At 41.5% G+C, this 22,843-nt stretch overlaps 1 protein-coding gene across 1 annotated transcript in view; it reads right to left on the bottom strand.

Annotated features, from left to right (window-relative positions):
- Positions 1-22,843, bottom strand: part of MRPS5 (mitochondrial ribosomal protein S5) — a 115,017-nt gene that overhangs the window by 53,627 nt on the left and 38,547 nt on the right. Inside the window, exons 3-5 of the mRNA XM_083176010.1 lie at positions 17,748-17,873; positions 17,391-17,624; positions 2,845-2,879 (exon numbers count right to left, since the gene is read on the bottom strand). Coding sequence (XP_083032136.1) covers positions 2,845-2,879; positions 17,391-17,624; positions 17,748-17,873 — 395 coding nt within the window. The remainder of the gene's footprint in view (positions 1-2,844; positions 2,880-17,390; positions 17,625-17,747; positions 17,874-22,843) is intronic.

A 22,843-nucleotide genomic window follows, 5' to 3' on the forward strand; every position in this document is an offset into this window, starting at 1 on the left:
ACCTGACCCTAAAAGGCCAACAAAATTCTGGCATGTATTAAGAGGGGAATGGAAACTAGGGACTCAAGGGTAATTATGCCACTATATAAAGCATTGGTGAGACCTCACCTAGAGTACGGAGTACAGTTCTGGGCCCCACACTATAAAAAGGACATCATAGAATTAGAAAAAGTCCAAAGGCGAGCAACAAAGCTTATTAGGGGAATGGAGAATTTAAGCTACGGGGAGAGATTAAGCAATTTGGGACTATTTACATTAGAAAAGAGACGTTTAAGGGGGGACATGCTCAACATGTACAAGTATATCAAGGGCCAATATAAGGAACTGTCACACACCCTCTTTTCTACTAGAAAGGAATCTAGGACACGAGGGCATGAGTATAGATTAGAAGAAAAAAGATTTCATTCAGCTAGTAGAAAGAATTTCTTTGCGGTCAGAACAGTCAAACTCTGGAACTCTCTTCCCAGAGAGGTGGTAACGGCTGGCTCATTAAATGCGTTCAAGGCAAAGTTGGACAAACATTTACTGGAGAAAAACATCCATGGGTACAAATAAGAAATATAATTTGTCTGTAAAATACCAGAACCTACCAAATCAGCAATGGATATCTATACCAGGTTGAACTAGATGGACGCAAGTCTTTTTTCAGCCTTACCTACTATGTAACTATGTAACTAACCCTCCCCGCTAGTGCCGAACCCACATACCCTGCTGCCTAAACCTAACTCCCCTCCCCACAGCCTAACCATAACCAGCCCCTCCCTGAGACTAACAGCCTGATCCTAACCTGCCCCAGCAAACTTTCAATTCAGGATGCTGGTCATCAGTATTCTGGCATAGACATCCTGATGTCTTTTTATGTTCATGCAAAACAGTGTTCTAAAGGCAGTCGGCATCCGTAAACTGAACGCTGACGGTATTCCAACAGAGAGGTGGGGAAGAATAAGTGTATTCAGAGAAGCAGACACTGAAAAGGCTGTGATCTGGAGATCCAGGGATTGTAGTGTTTGTATGAGAAAAGAGTGGTCAAAAGCAACAGAGAGATCTAATGCAATAAGAAGGGAGTAGTGGCCTTTGTGCATTGCAATGACCAGATCATTTTCAGCTTTAGCTAGTGCTGTCCCTGCGGAATGTTGGGAACAAAAGCATGACTGAAGTGGGTCCAATAAGTCTGAAAACTTGAGTGAGTTAAGAAAGTCTGTGAGGCAAGTCTCTTGGTGGGACATGGGAGCTGAGAGATGGGATGGTAGTCTGAGATGGAGTATTTTATTCTGGAATGGCATGCTTGAACAGTGAAAGAAAAAGAGAGAGAGAAAATGAGAGACAGAGAATGAGAGAGACAGAGACAGAGAATGAGAGAGACAGAGAATGAGAGAGAGAGAGAGAGAGAGAGAGAGAGAGAGAGAGAGAGAGAGAGACAGACAGAGACACAGACACAGAGACAGACAGAGACAGAGAGAGAATACAGATTTTAGTTAGGGTTGGGATGAGCACGGGCAATAGAGCTTTACTTGTTTTTGAGGCTATGGGATCAAGAAGAACAGTAGAAGAGTAGCAGAAAAAGAAGAGTGTTGATACTTCATATTCATTTGTAGTATCAAATCAAGAGAAAAAGTGACAAAAGTTCAGGTAGGCAATTGAGCAGATTGCTTATTGGGGAAGATCATACCATTTAATCTCAGATTTTATAATTTGTTGCAAAGAGCTAGAAAATTCTTGAAAATCAATTGTATTCATATTTCTTTGGGTTTGAGGAGGATTTAAGGACTTCAGTGAGCTTGAAGTTATGAAGGAGAACAAGCAGGTAGCACTTTATGTACAGATGCATAGACTCCGTTGCACACAGATATACCAGTGTCATGTTTCACACAAATCAGCACAGAATGCATTCTTGTCAGATCGCGTTGCGATTAAGACATATTTTTGTCAAAAACAGATGCCCAATGCTAGAAGATTCTCACAAGGCTTTGTGCGCTGAGAGGGGATAATTGCCACGACTGTAGAAAAGGTCATGGGCCTTATTCAGATCTGATCGCAGTACAAATTTGTTCTCAAAATGGGCAAAACCATGTGCACTGCGGGTGGGGCAGATGTAACATGGCAAAGAGAGTTAAATTTGGCTGGGGTGTGTTGAAACTGAAATTGCAGTGTAAAAATAATGCAGCCAGTATTTACCCTGCACAGAAACAAAATAACTCACACACATATAACTCTCTCAGCACATGTTACATCTGGCCCACCTGCAGTGCACATGGTTTTGCCCAGTTTGAGAACAAATTTGTACTGCGATCAGATCTGAAGAATGGGGCCATAACTGTAGTTACAGCAGACTCTGATTGGTAGCTGTGGTTAAAACCACCACTTTTCATTTTTTAGAAACTAAATCTGCCCTCTAAAGTTATCATTTTATGTGGAGACAATGATTACAGATTATTTGATAAGCATGCTTTATGTATAAGTCAGTAAAACAAAACTACTGGAAAATTCTGATATAAAAGAGCGGTCATGGGCTATTGAACACAAACGGGCACTTAAACTAACTTTTATGTGGCAGACTACTACAAATAACTCAAAACTTTATCCAACTTCATTTTGCCCTTTGCAAAGTCACCAGCAGCTGCCACGGTTGGGTATTATCTATGTAGCTCAGCTGATAAGTCAGCCATTAACATACAGAATGCTCTATCTTGCTGTGCATTGCTGCAGACTTTGCGCATACAGCACAGCCCAACCACCATAAACTTGATGTATGTAAGGAATTGAATGTCACCGCTACATTTAATTTGCTCTCCCATTAGTGGCATACTTGCAAAGAAATAAAAAAATAAAATAAAAAAAAAGTACCTCGATCACTCTGCAGTCGAAATCTTCATATGTCTCTGATGAGAGAAGAAAAAAAAAAATAGTTAGCATATTTCTAAAGTAATGGGAAAGACATTAAATTGAGAATATTGGAGCAGAGATTGAATTGCGGCTGTGTTAAATCCCAAAGCTGGCAAACAGATGTGTACACGAAGGTCCGATGCCTTCAGACTGCTTTATATTTTTCAGAGCTTTTCTTTATTATAGTTTAAATGGATTATTTAAAAGTTAATACCTAATATTACAAAAAAACAAAACATGCACACAACTTTGTGGTGTGATCCTCTTAGCGCTCACAGTTTTTGATACATTAAAAAAAGGGGAAGATAATAAAAAAAGTAAAAATAGGAAGACAGTAGTTACGTGTTCATATGTCTCATACGTTCCAGGTGTGGAATGTGTACCATCTGCAATTCAAGGATGATTCGTACATAAAAAGAAAAAAAGGTACATATAGCGTAATTTGCTTTTTCAAAAGTTCACAATGGGTCAGTATTTCCCAAACGGACACAAATGAGGTTCTCCTCTGTGTGAAGTTGTTATTCTTTATGGGTTCACCTCCTGTGTCAGTAGTAATGGATAGTGCTTACAATAAGCTTACATTCAAACAGGTGGTATAAAACACATCAAGGTATCTTTCAAATTCTCACTTGTATGCTTACATAATCCTCGTAGTGGATCCTCATGTAACGGTTTCTTTTTCAATAAGATCACATCCAGGCAGAAAAAAAATTGTTAAAAAATTTTTTGGGAATTTATTTGGAATAAAATAATAAAAGGAGGGACTTGTTCGATGACAATTACAATTCAAATAGTCTCCTCCAGCATCATAAATCACCAACGCGTTTCAACAGTATCTGTCTTTGTCAAGGTGTAATGTCTATCTGCCTGGAGCTTCTACTTATACCTGAGGGCTATAGGACCACCCTTATGGGAGGTGTGGTTACACATTAACCAAAGTGGGCTGAAATTGCTTGATGGAGGCCAGTAAAAATGTATATACTGCCACATATAGGACAAACGATATGATGACAACAGCAGTGTCCAAAATATAAGCATATAATATGCCAGAAAAGGTCTAAAAAAGTTAATTAGTGGCGTGCGTTCCACGCAGGTGGAACGCACTTCACTTCCGCCGGAAGTGTGTACTGCGGTATTACATACTGATGTGAGTGTTACATGGGCTGATTTACCGCCCTCCTAGTAGAAGGAGACCGTTATCGATTAGGTCCATTTTTAGGGAGAGGTATGATGAGTAACACGGTGTGTTTGCCGTGGCATTTAGGGTTAGCGCTATAACGGAGGTATGTCGCGCTCCCGTCCACTTCCGGTTTCGGAGCGCAGCATACCTAGCCCTATGAAAACTGTGCACAGTAAAGAAGGTTCCTACTGAACAAAGGGGACTGAATGGAACGCAAATGCGTTTCAACTGAAAGGAAGTGCCCCGTTTGGAAGCATATAGATGTCACCTGTAGTGATATTACAGCATACATAATAAATCCTGCATATCTACAGTATTTAAATAGACATATGTATAATTAATTCATGAAATGCCCTGTTTGGAAGCATATCAACATAATTTGCAGCAATCTACCCGGCATACATGGCAAATCCTGCATACATGCATTATTTAAAGCGACACATACACAATTAATTCATGAAATGAAATAGGTATTTAAAATAAATACATAAATAAATAAAGTAGGGATGGAATATAGGAAGAACTTCTATACATATCTCCGAATGGTATAATTTTTTATAATTTTCTATAACTGATGTTAGGCTCTACAGGGGATTTTATTCTATAGAAATCCACATCTAGGGGAGTATATTTCTTTATGTATAATTTTATTGTATATTTTTTATTTGTTCCTATAACTGATGTCAGACTTCACAAGGGATTTCTTTTTCTCTGGAGGGTTTTCATAGGAACCATTTTAGTTCGAACTCCAGATTCAAACTAAAATGGTTCCTATGAAAACCCTCCAGAGAAAAAGAAATCCCTTGTGAAGTCTGACATCAGTTATAGGAACAAATAAAAAATATACAATAAAATTATACATAAAGAAATATACTCCCCTAGATGTGGATTTCTATAGAATAAAATCCCCTGTAGAGCCTAACATCAGTTATAAAAAATTATAAAAAATTATACCATTCGGAGATATGTATAGAAGTTCTTCCTATATTCCATCCCTACTTTATTTATTTATGTATTTATTTTAAATACCTATTTCATTTCATGAATTAATTGTGTATGTGTCGCTTTAAATAATGCATGTATGCAGGATTTGCCATGTATGCCGGGTAGATTGCTGCAAATTATGTTGATATGCTTCCAAACAGGGCATTTCATGAATTAATTATACATATGTCTATTTAAATACTGTAGATATGCAGGATTTATTATGTATGCTGTAATATCACTACAGGTGACATCTATATGCTTCCAAACGGGGCACTTCCTTTCAGTTGAAACGCATTTGCATTCCATTCAGTCCCCTTTGTTCAGTAGGAACCTTCTTTACTGTGCACAGTTTTCATAGGGCTAGGTATGCTGCGCTCCGAAACCGGAAGTGGACGGGAGCGCGACATACCTCCGTTATAGCGCTAACCCTAAATGCCACGGCAAACACACCGTGTTACTCATCATACCTCTCCCTAAAAATGGACCTAATCGATAACGGTCTCCTTCTACTAGGAGGGCGGTAAATCAGCCCATGTAACACTCACATCAGTATGTAATACCGCAGTACACACTTCCGGCGGAAGTGAAGTGCGTTCCACCTGCGTGGAACGCACGCCACTAATTAACTTTTTTAGACCTTTTCTGGCATATTATATGCTTATATTTTGGACACTGCTGTTGTCATCATATCGTTTGTCCTATATGTGGCAGTATATACATTTTTACTGGCCTCCATCAAGCAATTTCAGCCCACTTTGGTTAATGTGTAACCACACCTCCCATAAGGGTGGTCCTATAGCCCTCAGGTATAAGTAGAAGCTCCAGGCAGATAGACATTACACCTTGACAAAGACAGATACTGTTGAAACGCGTTGGTGATTTATGATGCTGGAGGAGACTATTTGAATTGTAATGGTCATCAAACAAGTCCCTCCTTTTATTATTTTATTCCAAATAAATTCCCCAAAAAATTTTTAAATTTTTTTTTTTCTGCCTGGATGTGATCTTATTGAAAAAGAAACCGTTACATGAGGATCCACTACGAGGATTATGTAAGCATACAAGTGAGAATTTGAAAGATACCTTGATGTGTTTTATACCACCTGTTTGAATGTAAGCTTATTGTAAGCACTATCCATTACTACTGACACAGGAGGTGAACCCATAAAGAATAACAACTTCACACAGAGGAGAACCTCATTTGTGTCCGTTTGGGAAATACTGACCCATTGTGAACTTTTGAAAAAGCAAATTACGCTATATGTACCTTTTTTTCTTTTTATGTACGAATCATCCTTGAATGGCGGATGGTACACATTCCACACCTGGAACGTATGAGACATATGAACACGTAACTACTGTCTTCCTATTTTTACTTTTTTTATTATCTTCCCCTTTTTTTAATGTATCAAAAACTGTGAGCGCTAAGAGGATCACACCACATTTTTGTGTTTTGTATCATTTGTGTAGAGGGACCGAACTATCCCTCATTGTGGTTTGTAATCTTCATTGCTGCTCTAGGCGCAGTTGCTACAGTGGAGAAAAAAGTCTTCTGTATGCACACAACTTTATTTCTATAGCTTTAGAGAACAAAATATATACAGAATACATGAGATATGGTCACTAGTTCGATTTTTTTAGGTTGACATGCATTGGGTCAGTCAATGAAGGTTGACAGGGCTTAGGTTGACACCTGAAATAGGTCATTGTGGCTAAGGCAGGCATGTCCAAACTATGGCCCTCCAGCTGTTGTGGAACTACACATGCATGCCACACCATCATGCCTCTACATAGTTTTAGCATTCCCTAATAGCAAAACTGTGGCAAGGCATGATGGGACAAAATAGCTGGAGGGCCATAGTTTGGTCATGCCTTGGCTAAGGTCTAAAGGGTTGGAAGGTCGACAATGGCAAGGTGGATCTGACTTTTTCACATTTTTGTGAGCAGACAGGTTGTATTTCATACCATACCCAGGGTCGCCGAGAGGGGGGGGGGGAGGGAGGGGGGGGGGTGCAGGTACTAATTACCCGGGCCCAGATTTGCTGAAGGGGCCCTGGTCTGACCACCCCCTCCCCTCTGTCCCTCCCGAGCAGCAGCACACAACTATGGGATGTGCTGTGCTGACAGCAGGCTCAGCATGAGCGTCTCACTGACCGCTCCCCTCCCCAACCCCCCTGACTTTAGAGTGTTTTTTCACCCCCCTCTACACATGGTGGTTGTGTGGCCTCCCACGATTAGGCCACGCCCCCAAATATTACCGGCGCCTGGCATACCTCTCGGTGGCCCTGACCCTACCATCCTCTATGGCATTGTGGGCGTATAAAATAGTGTGCCCGAAGCATTGCGAGCCATGTGAGTGGACACGGTACACTTAGATGGTGTCCATGTCGACTTAGTCAACATTTGGGGGGGGGGGGGGGGGGTGTGTGTGTGTGTGTGTGAAAAATGAAAATCTCATGTTGACCTTGCCCTTGTTGACCTGATGCTTATGTCGACCTTTCAACCCTGTCAACCTTAGCCATGTTGAGCTATTTCAGGTGTCAACCTTCAGTGGTCGACCCGATGCATGTCGACCTAAATTGGGTCGGACCAATGACCCATACCATAACATTAACAAAAAACCTTTCCCATGAGCACATTAGTCATTGCAAATATAGTGTTCAGTAGTAGATATTGTAATGATGTAAAAAAATAAAATAAAAAACACATATGGCTTCTTCCTTTGCATCCCCTGATAACTAGATTATTTGTAGAGGTCATAGGTGGATTTGAAGCAGATTAGCAAGAACAATGCAGCTTTTACATTAAAGAAAAGCGGCCTGTACTCTCGGATGTAGAGGTTCATCAGCTCACTGGGACTCTGTGCTCTTTGCACCAACTCACGGCATAAAAAGGCAAAACTTAAATATCACAGAACTACAGTAAATATTTTCTTATTTTGACCTTTTACGAGGAAGGACAGCGAGCATAAGGGCAAGAAGATCCAAGGGAAATAGCACTTGATGGATTGTTTTCTTATTATTTTAGACAGGTGAAAAGGAACTAGATTAGAAAGGGATTCAGATGACTGGATGAAGGTCTTTGATTCCCATATGGTTAATCCTAAATCATGAGCATCACTGCTACCTCTCCTTTCATTGATCAGTAGTAAAAAGGGAAAAGAAACATTTTTGTATTTTTAGCCATAAAAAAGTTTTAAATTTATACCCAATTATTTTTTTCCCCGAAAACACTATTCATGATAGGTGCTAACGCACATGAAACAAGACATGAAATATCATGGTAAGTATGTGTTTACCTTGGTCAATACTCAGGGGAAACCACCACCAGAATTTTTTTCTAAAATTTTTTTTTTTTTTTTAGCTAAGTATATTTACTTTGAGCATGATTTGATTGGATTAATATTACCCTACTCCACCAGTCTGGCCAAAAAAGGGGTGTGGACTAGCTCTTAGACAGTGCCTACAGGTCGACAGTCAGTCATTAGGTCAACATGCACAAGATTGGAGGATTAAAAAGGAAAAATCGAGCTTAAAGTGTGACCCCCAATCTACGCTATATTCCTTGGCCTTGGAAAAGGCCTTAATACGGTACGGGCACATATACATTCGTTGAAGAAGATATTTTTCATTTAACCTTAAATCTGCACCATGTTCTAGTTTTGAGGTTGTGAATTTGGACGAAGGACTACAAAGGAGGAAAACTTTGAATCAAATTATCTCACAATTTACAATTATCTATCCAAATAGGAAGCGCGGGTTTCTACTTCTTTTAGCAACATGCACAAGAGGCTACATGTATGAGGTCAATCTGTACAAGGTAGTATGCATGCAAGACCATACAAACATGGCAGTTTGAATAAAAGACACTTCAAGGCACAGGGCTGAATTGTGATGGGCGGAGCCAAATGAAAAGGTGGATTGGTTTAGCCCCACTCCTTCCCACAGTGAGTACCATACAATGAGGGAGAGCTGCCTCCTCTTTTGGGTCTGTGAGGGACTAACAGAAAAATCAGGATCTTACTGCTGGCAAGTATTGTCTAAATACTTTTGAATCATTTCTGTATTTCTTTTTCAATAACTTGTGGAAAGATTCTGCAATATTTATTTGGATTTCAATGACACTAAACACTATGAATTAGAATTATTTCAAATTCAGAACCAACAAAAACACACATTGGAGGTTTAGTACAATATACATATACACACACACACACACACTTGTGCTCATAAGTTCACATACCCTAGCAGAATTTGTGATTTTCTGCCCATTTGTCAGAGAATATGAATGATAACTCACAAACTTTTCTTTCACTCACTCAACTGTGTTTACTCTTTTTACATCATAATGACAACAGAAACTACCCAAATGACCCTGATCAAAAGTTTACATACCCCAGTTCTTAATACCATGTATTGCCCCCTTTAACAACAATGACAGCTTGAAGTCTTTTGTGGTAGCTGTGGATGAGGCTCTTTATTTTCTCAGCTGGTAAGGCTGCCCATTCTTCTTGGCAAAAAGCCTCCAGTTCCTGTAAATTCTTGGGCTGTCTTGCATGAACTGCACATTTGAGATCTCCCCAGAGTGGCTCACTGATATTGAGGTCAGGAGACTGAGATGGCCACTCCAGAACCTGCACTTTATTCTGCTGTAGCCAATGACAGGTCGACTTGTCCATGTGTTTTTGATCATTGTCATGTTGGAACGTCGAAGTTCGTCCCATGTGCAGCTTCCAGGCTGATGAGTTCAAACTTTACTCCAGTATTTTCTGATAACATGCTGCATTCATCTTGCCATCAATTTTGACCACGTTTCCAGTGCCTTTGAAGCTCACACATCCCCAAAACATTAGCGATCCACCTCCGTGTTTCACAGTAGGAATGGTGTAACTGTCATCATAGGCCTTGTTGACTCCTTTCCAAATGTAACGTTTATGGTTGTGAGCAAAAAGTTAAATTTTGGTCTCATCACGCCAAATGACTTTGTGCCAGAAGTTTTGTGTGGTCCACATCCTGAGGAAGCCGCTGAGTACCCTATTGGGAGGCGGAGAAACGCGTAGATCCGGAGGATAGCGGGGACACTTTTACCAGCAGCCTAACAATCGGAGCTGGCGGGGATACTTTGATAAGGCCGCATACTTTGGACTGCACCAGTGGCCGGAGGTACCCACCAGAGTCTGGAAGCTGGCTACGTCTTTGCCCACCTCTGGAAACACTTGAGTATTTATACTTACACCATGTGCACATAGGTGGGACTAATCCATTGTGACTACCACACTAATATTATCAACCTTGAACTAAAAAGCCCAAGTTGGAAAGAAAGCTAATTGCATGTATGCACTAACTCTATTTGGGGAAGTTGCAGGGAATTAAATTCAATATAAAAGGCTTTTAGAAATTCCTTTTTTTAGGCTGCTTATTATTTAAATGTTTTGTGTGTATATCCTTTTAATATATTAAATGTGATGGATACTCTGCTAAAGCGGTGTTTCCAGTTGTGTGTTTTTTTCGGTTAGATATACTATCAGAATGGCTTTAACAACCTGGAAATACTGATAAACCCGTGGCAGCTCATTTCTTGAAAGAGAGGCATCAGGTTCCAAGCCTTAGATATATGGTGATTGACTGGATCGCCCCCCCCCCCATCCCAGGGGAGGTGACAGAGGACTGGCACTTCTCAGAAAAGAAGCCTTCTGGATACGCTGTTTGGATACTGTATCGCCGAGAGGCTTGAATTAAAAAAAAAAAAAACATTATCTATGTTTACTGATGACTGATGTGACTTTGCGGATTGCCGGGCCTGTATTACGAGACATCATGTTGTAGTAATTAATAGTGGTTTCTTCATTTTTATTGATTAGTAGCACATTTTCATTACTTTCTTGATTTTCTCATTGTTCTTGAGTTAGTATTATGCATTTGTTTATAGGTATTTAGGTGGATGTTCTAATGCACATAATGGTTAATGAGGTGCGACACCGCTAGCGGGTGGGTGCCCCTTGTGGGTTACTTCTCCACTGGCAGGATGAAAACACCTAACTTTTTAATATAAATTGTTTTTGGCATAAAAGTAATGGAAACAGTGACCCGAAGGGCTGCCCTCTGCCCTCGCGCACACTTGCCTCTATATATGTTTTTAATAATGAAACGATTTAGCTAATTTGCTATTGGAACGCAGGAGGGAGTTAATTTCTATCATGTGGAATGCATGGCAGATGTCAACAAGACGTAAGGAAGCCGACGCCCCGAGACATAGATTGGTATTGGTAGGTGGGGCGTGAAGCACAGGCCCCGGCCAGCTGGAATGCATGCTGCTTGGACAGGGTGTGAGCATTAGTAGCGCAGGAGGAAACAGGAAGCATACTGATTCCGCACCAGTGGAATGCACCCCAGTATTGGCGGATCGCACACCAGTATTGGTGCTCTGATGCCGGCATTTACACAAGAACAGGTATGCATGCAAATTTGTTCAGCTGGTAACACCCACATGGGGGAGCAATAGTAGTGCACTGTATAAGGTGAGCCTGAAGGGTCTCTGTATATTGGCTGCTGGAAAATAGATGGATTGTAGGTTTTTGAAAAAGGGTTGTGCTAAGACCCGAAACGTCGACTGACAATCATGTTTGATTTTAAACTGGAGAATTAAAGTTATGAAGTTTTAACCATAAAGAGCCTGGTGAGTGCACTATGTGGAAAGTTTCTACTGTGGATGCATTTTTGGCACACCTGGATGTTAGCTTTGAGGCCTGGGCTAATGGCACCCCAGCACTAATGTTGATGAATTTTGAGAGTGCTGCTTTATACTTTGGGATATATATATACTGTATATATATATATATATATCTAGAATAAACAGGAGAGAGAGGTGCGCCTCATAGTGCAGGTAAATGAGTATTTAATGAAGGACAATAAAACACTCCGGGTATAAACAAAAATGCTCGTACCATAAATAAAAACACTGTGGACTGATTACCACATGATAAAGCACGTTACCCACGGCAAACCGCTCCTCTGGAACCATGAAGTCCTCAGCAGCATGAATCACTGCAGACGCCACAGGAACCACACTCCTCAAATGGTTTGAATGTGGGGTGCCATCCGCAGGTACCCAAACTCAGGTCCCCATACAACAAATCCTTATGTTGGCGGCACTCACTTCCAAATAAATGCTCAGAGGGTCATCAATTCATTAATCGACGTTTCGAAGCTTTATTATATATGCTTCTTCATCAGGACATCCTGATGAAGAAGCATATATAATAAAGCTTCGAAACTTCAATAAATGAATTGATGACCCTCTGAGCATTTATTTAGAAATGAGTGCCGCCAACATAAGGAATTGTGCACGGATTTATAAAAGTCTTGCTACTGTATTAGAGATTGCAACAAATGTTTTTGTAAATTTACTATGACGGTGGTTCCACAAGTAAGGCAAAAACACCCGTCATGTGTTTAATGTTCTTCCACCTCACAACCATTACACTGCATCTCATATCCATCACATCAGCAGCAGTGATAAGATCAGTTCACAGAAAGAGGTATGGGTTTGGTGCACCACCTTTCATAAAGGCAGGATAGATGTTAATGATGAGCATCGATCTGGACAGCTAAGCATGTCCACCAAACCCAAACCTTGTTTCCATGACATGACGCTAACCGCCATACCTCATCAAGTTGACAATGAATGTCAGCTGCTGAGATGCCCTTTAGGTGCAGAATCCTTAATAAAAACCTCAATGTTTGGCCATGGTTCTGCCAGCCCTGCCATCTTACAATTTATGATGGGATAGAGGTGGCAAGTAGTGGATTGGCAGGAAATAAGAATGAGATTATACATGATAGATTTACCTTTTAAAAACACCTTTGCACAAAGCGAAAAAAAAATTGTAGAAATTTCAAATCTGAAGCTGAAGTGTGTTTTTTAAACTGTAGCATTATTTGATAATCTACTTCAATCATGGAAACAAATATTAGGCTGGAAGTATTATAATCTCATCAAAATAACGGACTGTAGTACGTTTTTTCTGGTACTGTAAATATTTTTTTTTAACTGAAATTAATTTTTTCAAGACAAGCTGTTCTCACTTCATCAGGTTGAGCAGCACAAATACAGATTTTTTTTTTTAAATATGCCAAATTGCTTGACGCCAACAGGTTTTAAATGCATTTCCCACATTGAGCATATTCCAAGAACAACTTCTATTTGGCTTAGTTTACCAATTATAATATCCACCCTTGTTATTTTTTTTGTATTGCCTTCATAATTCACTGTTGGATAACCAAAAATATATTTCTCTTTCCAAATTTCCATAATGATAAACACATTTATTTGGCCACAAATACCAGTTTTTTGTTTTTTTTTTTCATTTTTTTTTTCTACATTGCATACCAAATGATAATTGAATAATGGAGTACACCCAGAGGTGTCACTAGGCTCCCTGACACCAGGTGCGCACAGAGGAAAAGGGGTGTGGCCTTACTGGACTGGAGTAACCTTATTGGTAGACACAAGGTCTTGCCTCTTGATCCCCCATTTCCAGCACTACAGGGGTCTGGGAGGTGCAGGCTGCCCGCTGCCCCTACTGGCGTTAGTGCTTCTACACTAAATAAAAACTTGTGCCAAGGAACTGAAACCTCTGTAGATTGGTCTGAAATGAAAAAAAGGTCATCCATTCAGTCCATTACATATAAACTTTAAAAAAAAAAAAGTTGAGGCTTATCTGTGCTGGAAAAAGATTATGTCTTTGAGAACCCTATTCAACAAATGAAGAAAAGAAAAATTATTAAATTGACAAAAAGACCATTTTATCTCCAGAAAACTACTACACAAATCTCTGACTTGACTATTACTGTCATTACTCTCAAGTGGAATGACACAATCACATATCTAATTTAGCAATTTTTCAACTTAATCAGAGCCAAGATGTACCCTTTCTTCAAAAATCCTGAGAGGCTCCTGAAACATCTGCAATGGTGAGTCCCAGAACAGAATAAAGTCTTAGGAGTCAATTTATGAAGCACCAGGCTATAAAGCCCGGCGCATATCATAGTGTTTGTGTAGGGGCCTCAATTGTCTAATTACGCAACCCCAGGACTGGAAGGCTCAATCCCGGGATTCAAAACCTGCCATTTTTAGGCCTAAAGCCCAGGATCCGACCAATCCCGGAATTGGCCTCCTTAGTTACAAATCCACAATATCATAACTGAATATTTTGCCATTGATCTACTGTACATCAGGTATCTCTGCTGTGATACTTTTGGAAAACCATTCAGTAGGAATATCTTGAGAAAACAACGAAATGAAACAATACATCTAGCGCCTCAACATAAAACACGTCAGAACCAAATATACTGCAAAATGAAGTGACAATACTATAAGACTGTTACAAAAATGAATATAAACCAGATGGATTTATTGCTTTTAAATTTAAAACTAAGTCTCAAATAAAAATCTCCGTAATCAAGACTTCAAAAGGTTCCCTAACCTTTGATATCAGACTATTATGTGTAGAACTCTATCAAAACCAATACAAACTTCTACAACCAATCAATGAGGCCGCTCAGTCTACAGGCTAGATCAGTGGTTCCCAACCTTTTTTTCACTCCCGTACCCCTTGATTAGGCTTTTCATTTAGGAGTACCCCTGCCTCTTAATTGAAATATCCACAGTAATTACAAGTGGAGTGTAAGTGAGCGTTATGCGTATCCTTATATGAAGGAGGAGTAGTTTGCGGTCAGGAATCTGGTCCCGTTATGTCTGGCTGCTGGCTGTGTACCGTCTCCAGAATTCCCGCTAATGCAGCTGTATCCTCCACCCATGTCAGCGCAGGGCAGATGATCGCTGAGGTCTGAGTGCAGCGCAGTTACCTCCCAGTGGATTGCCGGTTGGGCAAAAGCATGAGGAGATGCTGCAGATGAACTGCATGTGACGCAACGCGGTTCGACTCCATGGCAATGGAAGACTTCTTCCGCCATCGGGAGACTTCTTCTTCCCCCATTACAAATATTTTTTTTCAAGTGCCCCAACTGATCTGTAGAGTCCCCCAGGGGTACTAGTACCCCAGGTTGGGAACCAATGGGCTACATGGATACACAAAATGTAAATAATTATTACACTGACTTTGAAGTGCCAGGGCAGATGGCATTTCCCATATGGTCATGGCACATAAAAGGGAAGTTTATTTGGTAAACTTGTTATCCCAATAAAAGAATAGAAAATTATTCTGAAATGTTGGTATAAGAAGCCATTGCTGTTGACAGATTAAAACAATGGAGTGCCGTCTCTATTTGCTACAGCTATATAACCAATACAGACCTGAGATGGTCGGTAGCCTGCACACCAAATGACTATTCAAAACCAAAAATGTTAAACAAGCAATCCAGTTTTAATTATATCCATGGTTAAATCAAATTGACTGAGGTACAAATTACATCACCTGTGGCCAAGCAGGAATACACTTAAAGCCTGGATTGTTAATGTGCCTTGAGGACTACATATGGGAACCTCTGATTTAGCCACATACAGGGCCGGATTTTAATGGGGGCACAAGGGGTCAGTACCCCCTGGCCCCCCTCTAGCTAGGGGCCCCTGTGCTTGGCATGTATTTAAAAAAAAATAAAGATTTTGTGAATGGGAGTGGGGTAGTGCTGCAGCTTCACCTATCTGCCAATGTGACAATGATTAATGGTGCTGAGCATCAGGAGCCAAGGCACACTGGGGCAGATGTATTAAGCCTGGTGAAGAGATAAACTGGAGATAAAGTGGAAGGAGATAACGCACCAGCCAATCAGATCCCAACTGTCATATTTCAAACACAGCTGATTGGCTGGTGCGTTAACTCTTCCAAGTTATCTCCACTTTATCTCCAGTTTATCTCTTCTCCAGGCTTAATACATCTGCCCCACTGATTGCACAAGTGTGCAGTGCATTACTGGGACTTGACTAAGTCCCATGACACTTTGCACATGAGGGCAGAGGCTGAGACGTTTGTGCTGAGCTCTGATTGGTGGAGCAGAGGGACAAACACACATATATATATATATATATATATATATATATATATATATATATATATCTTTACTTTACTGTTTTGACAGTGTAATATTCTCCCATGCAGTTTGTGGCCTGTAATGACAAGTGCAAGGGGGCCCCACTGTCTAAAGTGCCCCGGGCCCCCCGAAGGCTTAATCTGGCACTGGCCACATATATCCATATAATCCAGTCATAATGAGAAATATTCTGCCATCGCTGTTACGAAATGCTGACGGCGATGGTTTATAAATACACTTGCATCCTGCCCTGGCTTCAGAAGGGAGCAATTTTCGATTTATATTGATTTGCTATTTTAACCATAGATTTACCTGTAAATGACATTAGTCATTTGAACTAATCGCCATGAATACTCTCACACCATTAGGACATGTATACGCCTCTGATCACCCCCTATCCAGTCCTCTGCTGGTTTTTCCGTCACCTTTTGATTTCCGTACCTATTCTACTGGAGGGTAATATTTCTTTGACTTGCTTCACTGAAATCTTCATTGCTTGGCTCCATTTTGTCAAAGAATAATGTTTCATACACCTAAGCCTTGCTGTTACAAATGCTTTAAATGCGCAAACCACATTAAGTCCATCAAGTGGTTATCAAGTTTAGAAACAGAAATATACCAGGAACATTTTATACTATGTAGAGATTTTTGGCTATTCACTTGGGGGTTGGGATCATTTGGTCTACAGCATGATGGTCAACAGTCATTAGGTTGCCACCATTAGGTCGACATGGGAAAAGATCGACATGGTTCTAGGTCGAAAGGTCATTAGTTCAACACGTCATTAGGTCGACAGTGTCTAGGCCGACAGTCAAAAGGTGGACATGGGGTTTTTCACTGTTTTTTCACCCGAATGTCAGCACAGTCGACATGGACACAGTTTAAAGTGCACCACATCCCCTCGCATCGCTCACGTTTCGGGCACACTATTTTATTCTCCCACCACGCCCTAGTGGATGGTAGGGCATGAAATACCACCTGTTGGCACGTCGGCTCAAAAAACAGTGACAAACCCCATGTCGACCTTTTGACTGTCGACCTAGACACTGTCGAACTAATGACCTTTCGACTTAGAACCCTGTCAACCTAGACCCATGTCGTCCTTTTCCCAATGACTGTCGACCACCATGCTATAGACCAAATGACCGCATCCATCACTTAGTGTGCAGGTTACCAATCATATCTAGTCGAGAAGGGTAATTATTTTCATTACCCTGAACCTTTTTTGATACTGCGTGCAATGTGTAACTGTCTATCCAGACTCACAAATATACAGTGCATGGCTTTCTTACCTCCATTAGGACCTGGGTCTGGATGTCCAATGCTAATGCCTCCCCAGCTTCTACCAGTCCAACCTCTCTCTCTCTTAATTCTGGTCTTTCTTTTCTTGTCCATATTGTCTCTATCCTCAATTATTTTTGCTTGTATGATTTCCATCTGTTGTTTGTCCCTTTGTGCTATAGTTGATGGTTTCCCACTTGCCATTAAAGGTGCATTCAAACCTGGCCAGAGAAATCCAGATTTCCCTAAAGGACAGAGAACCATATATTACCTTAATGGTGAAGGAGTGCTTCAGGATCAACAAAGAGCAAGAAATAAAGGAAAACAATTGTAATCACAAATAAAAGACATCATTAAAAACAACTTGCCTTCTCCAATATACTGTCCAAAGTTGAGATTCTTTTTAATCCTCTTCTTGGTTCTTTTACCTCTTCCCTTCCGAGAGCCAACACCAGTCTCAGCCAACATTCCTTTCCATAGTTCCTCTGCCGTCACTGCAGTTATACAAAGAGGAAATTAATAGTGAAAAGTAAATATGATCTTCACATAGGTTGTTCCACACAAATGGGGGAAAGTTTTAAATTTGGTTGTTGTTGCTTTTTTCACGCATGCACATGACCTGTAGGGCAGATATGCAGTTTAGGTCCTACGTCTAGGGTGGCCAATGCCGGGATCGCCGGGATCCCCGGATATGGCCCCAAAAATCCTGGGATTTCATGATTAGACTGCGCAGGGAGGACAGAAACCTTCTGTGGAGGACAGAAACCTTCTAATGCTGGGTAGCGTCTGAGCACTCACTCAGACACTGCCCAGCTGTTCCCGAACTCGGCGTACGGCCTGCGCAGCGTGAGAGTCACGCTGCACAGGCCACCCCTTCTCCTGCCCGCCTACATGGCCCTTCTCCTGCCTGCCTCTCTTCTCCGGCAGCTAAGGAAGAGGTGCACGCACCCGAAGGCACCGTGCACCTCCAAACCCACTCAACTCCCAGCCACCCGCCAATGTAAGTAAATGTGCGGGTCGGCTGGTGTGGGGGTGGGTACTGGGACGCGCCTGCGAACTCGGGATGCCAATCCCGGGATTGAAAAATGCTCCCAGGATTGGCATCCCTACCTATGTCCTTACATGCATATAGAGGAGGCAGACGTCTTGTGATTGAAAGTTTGCAGCCGGTTGGGGGCTGGTAGAAAACAACAACAATGACCTGCGTTTCACAAAGCAATTTTGAGATCGTGCCAAGGCTAGGGTCTCCATCATCTGGCAGCGAATTCTGACCACTGCCACAGAGCTGCAGCAGCCGGTCTGCATAACCTAAATTATCCAATGCTGCGTCTTTGGATGCAGCAGTGGTCGCACGGGCATGCAGGAGGCATTTATACAATTGTGGTAGTTTTTGGCCAAAGACAACTGTAGTAACCCTGCACCCGCCACTCCCCCACCCCTATACACACCCGCTCCACCCCAACCCGCAATACCATGGCACCCCCGCAACCGCACCTACTGTGCATGAAGTACACTCATGCGCTGATCACCCGTACCCACCCACAGGACAAGACAGGACACACACCCCCATCCCCTCCACAGCAGCCCCGCAACTTCACCACCCCCCCACACACACACACACACACACAGCACTACCAGACACCCTCCCCCACCTGCGGCATCCCGCACCCGCAGTACTAATGCACCCACCCACGGCACACCCGGACCTCCTCAACCCGCAGTACCCCCGCACCCAGCCGGACCAACACTGCACCCGCCCATCACCCTCCCGCAGTACTCACACACCCATACCTCCCCAACCACACCACCATCGGTCCCCCACCCAAATGCAGCACCCTCGCCCCTCACTCACCCACACCAACATACTGCACCCCTGCACTCGCCCCTCCCACACCACCACCGGACGTTTCTGTTACACCAATTTACCAATTGCTGCTCAGAAGCCTAAAGGTGCAACGGACATCCGCTGCATGTTGCAACTTTTTTGCATGCCACTGCAGATTACGGCTGAAGCTGGTGGGCGTTTCAACAGACAGCCCATTGGCTGCAGCATTAGCAGAATTTCTCAGTAGCGGCTGCAACAAAAGTACTAGAACTATAAATACAGAGTCCAAATGTAAACTTTTGACCTATTTGACCTTTTGAACCGTAAAAAAAAAAAAAAAAAAAAGACTTAAAAACCTAACCTCCCAAAATCACAGACTATTGTCGTTTACAACGTATGACAGACTATTTAAGGCTAAAACACACAATTATTGCAAAGTGGTGTTCTAGGAGACAAAATAGCATTAAAGCTTGCTATAATATTAAACGTTCTATAAGAAAGGTATTAATTCCATTACAATTAGCAGACATTTGACAAGTGATACATTTAGACAAACAAATGCAAAATATGAACCGGTTTGTGGATAAGTGGAGCGTGGTTAATGACTACCGTTCAGGCTGCTCTTTATGCGAGATGCAGTCATGTGAGATCCTGTCGTCAAATGTTCATTGGGATGGCAAAAAGAAACCAATCTTCTCAAGGTTAAAGAAGACAAAGGGTGACATTTCAGCGATACATTAAAATTGGCTACATACTGTAGAAATCAAGACTGACAGGAAGCAATAATAAGAAAGATGCAGGGATCTGTGCCAGAACAAACACCTAAGGAATCCATTAGCTTTTCCTGTGTACACTAATATATGAGAATGAGACAGTGCAGCGGTGCGACTATGACCCAACCAGGACTCCAGAAAATGTGGCGGGATTTATCATTTACAAAGAATTCTACTTGTAAATTAGTTTTGTTTTCTATTCTATATTAAAAGACTCACACTCTTGTATCAGTACTTCTGTTACAATTACATTTACACTGTGCATAAGGCGTTTATAATGTGAATTCATATTCACTGAGTTCTTAATGAGGACCCGCTACCAAGTCTTTATTTACAGCTTGCAGGAACATTAAAATGGCAGCCCTATTCCTGTTGGCATTTTATTTTGTCAGAGCAGATGTATTAATGCAGTTTAATAGTAACCAGCTCTTTGGAGTTGTGTCTAGATTGCTTAGAAGTTAAGCACAAATCGCTCCGTGTGTACACCCCACAGCGATGGAGATGCGCAGTCCCGCACGTCTTGGGGCTTAAGCTTCCATTTATTGATTTATTTTTGATGTTACAATTTTGGCACATTTATCACTGCAAATAAATATTGATTATACAGAAAAAAGGTCTCCTAATGCTGTTGGTATTTGATCAACCTAAAACCTGGTCAGAACAGGGACATGAAACTCAGGAGCAATTAAAATGCTTCATCGTGGCCGAACTCCTGTCTAAAGTGAATAGCTCTGTTGGGCGCACTCTAGTGGCTCCCGCCGTGCAATCATTTGAATCCGCCGCTCAGTGTTGAAGGGGTTAAACACTGAAAAATAAATCAAAAAGTGATACTTCATTCTTTCCGAACAGCTGAGAACATGAATGTGTGCACTGTTTTTTTTTGCATGGAATTGCCAACGTCTGGAAATCATTGCTAACTTAGATGAAGAAAATTAAACTTTTATTTCTTTACTTTCTTTCTTTGAAACTCCTATTTTGATGGTGCACGATGTATTAGATGGCAATTTCAAAAGAGGTTTTATCTTTAATGTCTTACCTTGAAATATACTGCCTGGGGTTCGCAAAGACATGGTTACAAGACATGGCTTTCCTTTTCAGTATCCGCAAATACCTATTCAGTGTTTTCTACTGAGAATTCAGGCTGTCTCCATAGGGGGCTGTACATTTATTTTTTTATTGAAGGGAATGTTTAAAGGAATTGCAAAATGAACCTCTTTGCTATAACAGAGGACAGACTGAGAGGACTAACCTTTTCTATGGGTATGATATGAAAAAAACCCACATCTGCACTGTCCAGAGTAAAAATGAAAGGCAGGAGCGTGCAACATGGTTACTGTATTCAGGGACGACAGGGTCTAGGTCGACACAAAAATGCAAACAGACAAAAAGGTAAAAATGAGATTGTATCTTTTTTTGGGGGCCTCACACAACACTATACAGCTATGTCGTCCTCCATCTTTGCTGCTGTCAAACAACCCCTGTTGTTAGGTTGCATGAGAGTCATTTTTTGTAGAAAAATGGATTTTAGTTGCAATGCAATGCAACTACTGTAAGATTAATTTGATAATTAGGGACTTTTTTACAGGTCTCTGGTGGGAATCCAGCTATTTACACACAAGTGACTAGACGGCACTCGATCAGGCAATTTATGTATTTATTTATTAACAGTTTCTTATACAGCGCAAACATATTCCGCAGCACTTTACAGAGAATATTTGAACATTCACATCAGTCCCTGCCCCAGTGGAGCTTACAATCTATATTCCCGACCACATCTACATGCACACACGGACATTCAAGGGTTCATTTTTTTGGAAGCCAATTGACCTACCAGTATATTTTTGGATTGTGGGAGGAAACCGAAGTACCCGGAGGAAACCCACGCAAGTACGGGGAGAATATACAAACTCCGCACAGTTAGAGGCATGGTACTGACATATTTGCTCACAGCCCCCAAGCTGGCAAGCAGAAAATAGTGTAAAGCGACCCAATTAGGCACTTTTCAAACCACGATCTGCACTTTGGTCGGGTCTAGTCATTTTACCACTTATTTTTACATGACTAAAATCCTCCAGCCGCCTGGCACCCTGGGATATCCTGCTCAGAAGCCAGCGACGACGGCAGGGGGGGGGGGGGGGCAAGGGCCAAGCTGAAGCTGCAGTATGGCCGCCGTTAATGTGGATCTCCCTTGTCTGAACATGCAGGACACAGTCGTGAACAGTGCATGGGAGCATGCATCGTTAACAACATTCAGTGAACACACTAGAAGATAAAGTTAAAGATATCTTTCAGAAAGGGCTTTCTGAAGGATATCTTCACTTTATCTTCTAGTGTATAAGGCTTTACAATGTAGTAGCTGCAGCTTGTTCAGATCTGTATACAGACTCAGTCAGGCACACAATACACAAGTGGCATATCAAATGAATAAAGTAGAGTCTTTTTGTGCGTCATAATCTCATTGCAATGCGAGCAAGATGCACATAAAGATGCCCCAAAGTGTTGTATGGGACCTTCCTGCTCATTCAGGTCAGGCATCTCCCGCTGTATGGCGTACTTAGGCTAGATGCATTTGAATTCTGCTGCATACATGATAAAAGTGAGGCCTATGCATATTGATCTTGTGTAAATTCATCCTCCGGCACAGATTTCTGTCAGCTTAGCTGAGAAGTATGCATTTTGTGCAACAGATGTTATTGTATTCTAAAAAACGGGGGGCAGAGTTGAAAGGAAGATAAGGGGAGGAGGGGAACAGATGACAGAGAGAGAGGTGGGCAGAGAAATAAAGACAGAAAAGGGGAGGGGCAAATTTAGGGATGGAGAGGAGTCACAGATGGAAAGGGGTGCTGTACCTCCTCTACATTGAATA

The sequence above is a fragment of the Crinia signifera genome, chromosome 3, assembly GCF_055691185.1.
Source record: "Crinia signifera chromosome 3, ASM5569118v1, whole genome shotgun sequence".
Lineage (NCBI taxonomy): Eukaryota > Metazoa > Chordata > Amphibia > Anura > Myobatrachidae > Crinia > Crinia signifera.